The following is an 8,408-nucleotide window of genomic DNA, read 5'->3' as shown; positions in this document are numbered from 1 at the left end:
ATTATAATATATAATTTATTCAAATTCTTGAGACTGGTATTTATCTATTAAATAAATGAAATGGTATTCTTATTAAGTCTCAACATTCTTTATTATATCAATAGTCCAACGTTTCGGCCAATTCGGCCATCCTCAAGGACAATCTTAAATATAAATTCACACCTCACATCAAAATTAAAAAAAAAAAAAAGTTTTACAGGCTATTTTGCCCAGGTCATAAAATTCAAGTCAAAATCTTTTTTAGAACTTCATTAATTTTTAAACCTTTAATTGTAGATTAAAACTACACTCTCCACTATTAGATAAAAAACTAACTATTTAAAAAACAGTTATGATTGTCATAATTCAATAAAAGTAAGTTGGAGATTTTATTTTCATAAGGTCTTCACTTAAATTATAATATTATTATACAATGCTACATAGATCAAAATATTGAAGGGATAATAAAATAACCAGAGAAATAGTAGTAACTTTCTAATTTATTAATTTACATTCTACTCCGCTAAAAATGCGTTACATACATACAAGTCAAATATACAATACAATAAATCTCTACGAATACATCTTCAACTCAAAATGCAACTCCAGTCTTATAGAATATAACTTCTAAAGTTCATATAAAATGTTCGGGTATGTTTGATATATGTATATATATTAAATAAGGTAATTTACATGAATACAATTGCTTATAAACAATCGTACATTTATACAAAATCTAACAATAATTAGTTAAATATGTATAACAAACTTTTACTCCTACAACTATTAATTTTTTTAATGTGATGGAGTCTTCTTTTTTTTTTTCTATTTTCTTTTTTAATTTTATAAAACCGACATTTGAATACATATACATTAGATATATATTTTTATCCCTTACACGCATCACAATAAATTTTAAATTCATACTTTGTTGTTTTAATATTTCGAACGATTCAATAATAAAACAAATAAACTTGATTAAATTAAAACAAAAAACAAAAATGTTCAAAACATTTCTAATCTGGAACACTACTTAGTTTGAAGTTGCGTTACAAATAAGGATTCTCTTTATATTTACAAAACAAAAATAAATAAAAAACTCAAATTATACATAAGACTCAAATTCATTTAAAAATAAGAATATTAATTATTAACAAGTGACGAAATAGTCGCCATAATATTTTCTTATTTTGATACAAATGGGACAAATTTAGAATAGTTTTAATATTGTGATTTTTATTTATTTTATTTTTGAAAAATATCTTTTTTTAATCTGTTATACGAATCACAAATGAAACACAATAACTATCTAACCTTCTACTAGATAGTAAGCCAATATTTACAGAATTTACTGAAAACAAATTTACACATATTTGTTAAAATAAACTACTCCATTTCAAGCCATCATAAAAGATTTTTCAATCTAAAAGTCTTAAAATTAACAAGACCGAAGTAATGTATGGATAGCCTGTTAACACTGTGACCAATGAAGCACAAATCCATAATCCATATGGCGTTGAAAGTATTAAATTAGGAATAACTTAATTTAGTCAAATTCTCATAATGAGTATAAGCTAGATATAATAATAATAGTCAGTACTGTGAAAACGATTACAAACTATACATGTCTGAGTCTAGTAATTGATAGGTCGATTTACATCAACTTTGAGGACCATGATCATCTAATTTTTGGACGGTTAGTGTTCGATCAACGAACGCACAGTTTATGAAATATCTCTTTTCCAAATTCAATATTTACAAAAATTTATCTATCAGTAGCTTCCCCTAAGACAACTACATCAACTCACTAAATTCCTCATTCTAGAATATTCAATTAACTTCATTTTAAAATACACAATTAGAAATAAGAAGCTGTCTGTTATTATGGCCGGCATAAGTTAAAATTTTATATTTGAAATCAATAATGTTTAATTATAAGTAAAATCAATTTAGTTGAAAAAACATATAACTTTTAACAAAATTCAATAAATTTATTTTCAGTAATGAATAATTTCTCATGCACAATTGATAATAAATAAACCAAATCAAAGGTTGATTGTTGTGATAGTGGTATAATTTTTAGTTAAATGAAAAGTTTTTATCAAAATAATTTGTAAAAATATTATTCCAATCCTTAATAAATTAGAAAAATCTGCTGATATAACGAAATAAATAATATAACTATTTGGAATATATTCCTGTCAGTTCGCTGTGAAAATAAATACTTCATAATTGACATATTCAAGAATTAAAACATATTTCAACAAAATTTCATTACAAGGGTATCTATAAAATAAGCTGCTATGGCGCCCATCTCGACTAACAAAAATATCTGGCCCAAAACTCCCAGGAGACTATTTACACAAGACAACAAACGTAATATATAGCTATTAAGTAGTAATTATTGGGGAGAGGTATATTGCGGTTCCGTTCAGTCATCCACCAGACCTTGCCTCTTCTCCTCTTCTAGCATGGCGTCCAGTTCATCTGTGAGGTTGGCAAGCATGTTACCTATATCATCCAACACATCCCCTGCGTCGTCTTTGCCACCCTTCCTGAAAAGATAAATATAATCAGTTTATCAATACATTATACATATTAATTTTTAAATTAAAAACACAAATTGGAGGATCCATGAATGACCAAGTTTAATTAATAAAAGATGGTCTGCGTGTGGTAAAAAAAAACTATTTAGAGGACATTCTTATTATTTTTTGTTAACAGTCAGTGTTTGTTTGCTGAAAGATTGTTTACAGCAAGTGTAATAGTACAAAAACCAGGAAGAAAAAAGGCAATTATCTCACCCCAATTTTGGTTTACTTTAATGAAAACTATGTATAATTACTAGTCAAAACTATAGTCAAGTATAGATAAGAGTCTATCTAAAACTAGAGTTTGTCAAGTCAAGGGAATAAAAAATGGCAGTTGTTTCAAAACCTTAAAAAAAACATTAATTTTTCATTCGGAGCTTTATATCTTAAAAACTACCAACAAAACTAGAAAATCTAAAAGAACATTATTTAAAGAAGAGTAAATTTGCTGAAACATTAGCCCTAATAGAGCTATATACGTCCAATAGTTCTCGAGATAAAGCCTTTTAAAACGCAACATTTCATAAAAATATACTGAAATATCAGTAGTTAGTTAATTTATTTTGAGAAATCTATACCTCAAAAACCATTTAACATACAGATATCTATTAGCAATCTAATTAAAGCTAGTTTAATGAACTATAAAGTAGTTCGTGACCTTTACCTTCCTAGGAATAGCAGTTTTCATGATATTTGCTAAAATAAATTGATTTATTGTTGTTCGGACAATAAGTTTGATTTATGAAAAACTTTATTTCAGAAACCATAAGACATATAGATGTCTGCCAGCACTCAAATTAAAGCTAATTAAATTTACTATAAAATAGTTTATAACGTTTATCTTCGTAGGAGAAGTAGTTTTTATGATATTTGACAAAATAAACTCACAAAATATTAATTTCTAGTTGTTGGTATAAAATGTTGGATTTTTGAAAAAATTATCTCTTGTCCTAGAAGAAGCACATATGTCTGCCAACACTCAAAATAAAGGAAATTTAACATACTATAAAGTAGTTAATGACACTTATCTTCGTAGGAGTAGTTATTTTTATGATATTCACATATGAATATAAATTTAGCTAGTAAAAATTTGTCCGAACAACTATAAATCAATTTATTTTGGAAAATTTCATGAAAACTACTACTCCTAGGAAAATAAACATCATAAACTGTTTTATAGCTCATTAAACTAGCTTTAATTTGAGTGCTAATAGACATCTGTATGTCTAATGGTTTTTGATATATAGATTTTTCAAAATAAATTCACTAACTACTGATCTTTAAATATGTTCCATACAACATTATTATGAAATGTTGTTTTTTAAAAGCAATATCTCGAGAACTATTGAACATAAATAGCTCTGTTAGGGCTTAAATTTTAGCAAATTTACTCTACTTTAAATGATGCTCTCTTACATTTTCTATTGTTGTTGGTAGTAGTAAAGATATAGAGCTCCGAATAAAAAATTAATTGTTTAACGTTTTGAAACAGCCGCCATTTTTTATTCCCCCTACCTATACATGGTAGACTCATCAATTTTGACTAGTAATTATACACAGTTTTCAATTAAGTAATCAAAAATTGGGATGAAATAACTGCCATTTTTCTCCTCGTGGGCTCTTGTACAATAAGTTTGTTGAGTTAGAAGACAAAGAAAACCTTCCATTATCAAAAGAAGATTGTATAAATTGGTTAGTGTTGTACAAAATAGAATTTGAGTATATTTATAAAAGTAGTTAATAAGCAAATTGACTGTTCTGATTGCCTAGAAACTCACCCTGAGATTAAAAGTCTAAAATGTTATAAAATTCTCCTATCTGTTTAATATTAAAGCTTTTAATTTGAACCCAAGCTATACTTAAGATATGAGAATAAGGTTAAAACTAACAATTTTCCTTTTTATTTACTTTAAATAATTTTTGATTATTACAAGATAAAAGAAAAAAAATTAGAACTAAAAGATGGAAAATTAAGGATATTTTATCTTTGTACCTTTTAATTCTATTTTCTGTAATTTACTTGGGTCATTTATATAAATAACATTCTACCATAGCTTAATTCATATTTCATGTTACCTTATACTCTGTTTACATCATTTTTAGTTTTTGCATCTTGTTTTTAGCCCCGATGAAGCAAAGTGGGGAAAAATGTTAGCTCCTGTTAAATAGTTTTTTTTATCGCACTGAGACCATCTTGTTTTCAATAAAAAAAATACAAATATCTTTTGGAAGAAGTTAGTTGACCGTATTAAGTAGATTATAGGGAGATAGTTCGGGTGGCGGTCAATAAAGCTATCAAAATAGTAAAAGAAAACTATTTATTGTTAACTAACATTTCGACCCACTTTGCAGGGCTTCGTCAGGGCTGACAGGGTAACGGTATTTCAAAGTATAAATATTTCCAGAGTTTACAGTTTGTATGTGAATATTAAGTATCAATTTTAATTCTCTAGGAACTGGGTAATAAGGAATAAGTGAATTTGAATGTAGGAAGTATGATGGAGTGAAGTGTGGATATAGAGATGGAATTGCATAGAGAAGAGTATCTGGTAAGGAAGGATCTGCCGGAAGTCGCAGTTTGGTGGATCATTGTATATAAGTCTGAAGACCAGGAACAGGTATTGCAGGAATGAACAGAGGATTTGAATTTAAGGGATATATGATGGACAGCACGATTGGATAACTTAGTGAAGAAAGATTGCAAGGAAATACTTTCGATAGTAGGAAGGGTAAAGCCACTTTAACTCCTCATAAAAACTGAAGATGGAGGAGTCCCTGGGAACCCTGAAGATGAATTGTACAAGCCAATTTATTAATGATAAAGTAATTTAAATGATTAAATTTGAGTATTGTATAAATAAGAAAACTGTTAAATATTTAAAGCGATGAAATAAGAATATAAATATTTATAATGGACTTTGTCATAGTAGCTTAATATTAATAATTTTTTAGGGGTTTATTCCGCATTATTAAGGAAAATTCTCGGCTTACTAAGAAAGAAACATATTTTAGTAAATACAAATATTTCACGATGAAAGAAGGGTGGCTGGCTTTTATATATTGCAAAGAGGTACAAAATTAAATTTAAAGGAAGTACTGACTTGATAGTTGCATTATGTCTAAGACATAAGACAGAAAGAACTAATTATGGTGGCAAGAAAATGTCATTTAGTTGGTACTGAACATGCATTGAAACAATAAGTGTCATTTAAAAAAGAACTCATTTGGATCCAAACCTATGGAACAAATATATTATATTTTAGAGTGTGCAATATTTATAAAACTCACCTCTGTGATAGGAGGGAACATTCCGGAGGAGCCTGTATCCTTACGGTCGGAATAAAGTCTGAAAAACAGAATAAAAATATTATAAATAAAATAAATAAGGGAAATTTTCAATACTGACATATTTAAAAAAAAACTGAATGATGGTTGTCATGGAAAAGACATTTAAATTATTATTATTTTTTAAAAAATTATTTATTGAAATATACAACTGTATTAAATAAAAAAATATTGGGATTAAGTCTCTTAAAAATAATATATCCATGTCTACAGTGAAAAATTTGATAACTCATTAGCTGGTACTGGTATTTAGTTGGGGGGGAGGGAGGGAACAAGTCCGGCAAGTGGGCCTAGCGATCCTTTTTGCCAACCCCTGGCAACTACTTGAGCTACTGCCACGTACTTACCAAGGTGGGAGTGACAAGATTCATTTTTTGGGAACGCTGAAAAATAAATATACACCACCCCAGGTGAGAATTGAACCCATAAGGTTCCGAACCGTGTGCTCTGGGACCTACCCCCAACCCGTATGACCGTTGCATACCTTAACTCATTAGCTACATAACTAGACTTATTAACTTCTTCACGGATGATAACGATATATATTGTGAATTACTGAGAGTTATATTATCAGGTTAATGCATTAATAATGAAGGTTTCGCCGCTGCAACCTTTTTAAGCTAATCCAATAAACAAACCTAATCCTTATATAATGTTAATTCCATATATACCACAATAAACCTTATTCCATATTCTTTTTTCAACTTAAATTCAAATAATGAAATAATTTTGTTCACTCTGTTTAAAGTCTTTGAGAAAAAAATGTCAAAGATCAATTTTCATCAGACTATTTTTATGGATTTAAACTCGGGTGCAATATGGCACAAACTGCTTATATCATCAGTATAGTGTGAGGCCAGGAGACCATTCATGTGTGCACAGTGTATTTTTAGTCTCAGAACTTTTGCTGTAGGCAAGGAAAGCTATGGGTACCATTCTATAGCAGACAATGACGAGCTATAGTCCACAATTGTGGCAATACTATCACTTCAAACAAGTACTTAGAAGAAATTTATGACATTTATCACAAGCAGTAACATCTTTTTCCAGCATTGACTGGAAGGAGCAGACTTTTCCCCAAAATAATGTTTGGCCATACGTTGCACAACCAACGCTGTAACGACAGCACCAGTCGGGCTTTGAGAAATCTTTTACCACACACCATTTTTGCCAGACCTCTACACTACTGACCTAACTTTTTAAGCACCTGGACAACTTTTTTAAAAAATAAAAACTTGAAAAACCAGGGTTACATCGAAAATGCTTTTTGGGTTGTTCTTTGTTCTAGGCAACCAAATTTCTTTGCCATTTGGATAAATGAGCTTGTAGTAATGAGCTTTTATTGACAAAAATAAATTGTTTCTGATAAAAATCAGTTTAGTTAAATGTATATCTTTAAATTTAAGTTGTGTTTTATTTTCAATAAATATCAAAATCCTACATTATTTTTGCATTAACCTAATACATTATAAATGAATACAGTATTGGACTAAGAGTTTAACATCTTGGTCAAGGAGGACTACTTTTATGATCATGAAAAAGACATGGTTAATCTAAAATTATTTAATATAAACAATAACAAATTTAAACTGAAATTTACCTGGATTTCTAGTCACTCTCTGTTTTATGGTGCCTGCATTTTCATTGGCGAATGGAAGTGAATCAGATTCTGTGCTTGAGCTTGACTGAACAATCAATAAATAATAATTATTAAAATGAAAAAATAAACGTTGAATTTATAAACTGTAGTTCTAGATTTGTTATCAAACATTTGTTAATTTAATTACCCAAACATATAATGACTTTATAAAATAATATTTGTGTTGTGTTAAATGAAGAATAGACCATTTAAGTTAATTAATAAGATTTGGAACAAAGTATTTACACCAAATCAATGAAATTTTAAAATTTACAATCTTAAACTAGAGTTAATTATTAAATTCAAAAGTTGGGCAAATTTTTTAATTAATCAAAACGCTGAGAGAACAAATATTAATCTGTTTACAGTTCTAAAACAATGCAAACTGAACACAGATTGCATTGTGGATGTAGCATAAGTGCCCAAGAATAAATTAGAGAAAAATGACTAAAAATATCATAAATCATTACCTTAAAGCTAGCATCAGAACCATTGTAATGGTGGACGGGATGGTGGAGATCTGCCACCACAGTCACAGAGTCACCTGACCTCAGCACTGGTGGGCTCAGTCGGCTACACTCTTCTTGTTGTTTAATTTCACTGGAAAATAAAATAAAATTATTAATTGTCACACAAAAAAAAGGCCATTGATGTTCTTATATCTCTTTTGAAATATTTGCTTAAAATGGGAAGAGAAAACTTTAAGATAGTTTAACAATATTTAAGATAAATAATTCAAATTTTATCCATTATAGTCTCAAAACCTTTTATTTCTCTTATAAGCCCGACGTTTCGGCCAATCCGGCCATCTTCAGGGACAATCTACTACAAAACAGCTTTTATTACATGTATGA

At 28.8% G+C, this 8,408-nt stretch overlaps 1 protein-coding gene across 2 annotated transcripts in view; it reads right to left on the bottom strand.

Moving 5' to 3' along the window:
• Nucleotides 1–461: 461 nt before the first annotated feature.
• The window catches only part of ckn (CRK like proto-oncogene, adaptor protein), a 170,504-nt gene continuing 162,557 nt past the window's right edge, over nucleotides 462–8,408 (bottom strand). For both annotated transcript variants that reach the window (XM_067051066.1, XM_067051067.1), the window contains 4 exons: nucleotides 8,025–8,154; nucleotides 7,516–7,600; nucleotides 5,859–5,916; nucleotides 462–2,534 (listed from right to left, as the gene is read on the bottom strand). In XM_067051066.1, the coding sequence (XP_066907167.1) occupies nucleotides 2,411–2,534; nucleotides 5,859–5,916; nucleotides 7,516–7,600; nucleotides 8,025–8,154 (397 nt within the window). In that variant the 3' untranslated portion in view covers nucleotides 462–2,410. The remainder of the gene's footprint in view (nucleotides 2,535–5,858; nucleotides 5,917–7,515; nucleotides 7,601–8,024; nucleotides 8,155–8,408) is intronic.

This window comes from Halyomorpha halys, unplaced genomic scaffold (assembly GCF_000696795.3).
Source record: "Halyomorpha halys isolate HHAL.00 unplaced genomic scaffold, Hhal_1.1 Scaffold319.1, whole genome shotgun sequence".
Taxonomy (NCBI): domain Eukaryota; kingdom Metazoa; phylum Arthropoda; class Insecta; order Hemiptera; family Pentatomidae; genus Halyomorpha; species Halyomorpha halys.
Note: the sequence above shows the minus strand (reverse complement) of the source record. Positions and strands in the feature narration are given on the sequence as shown.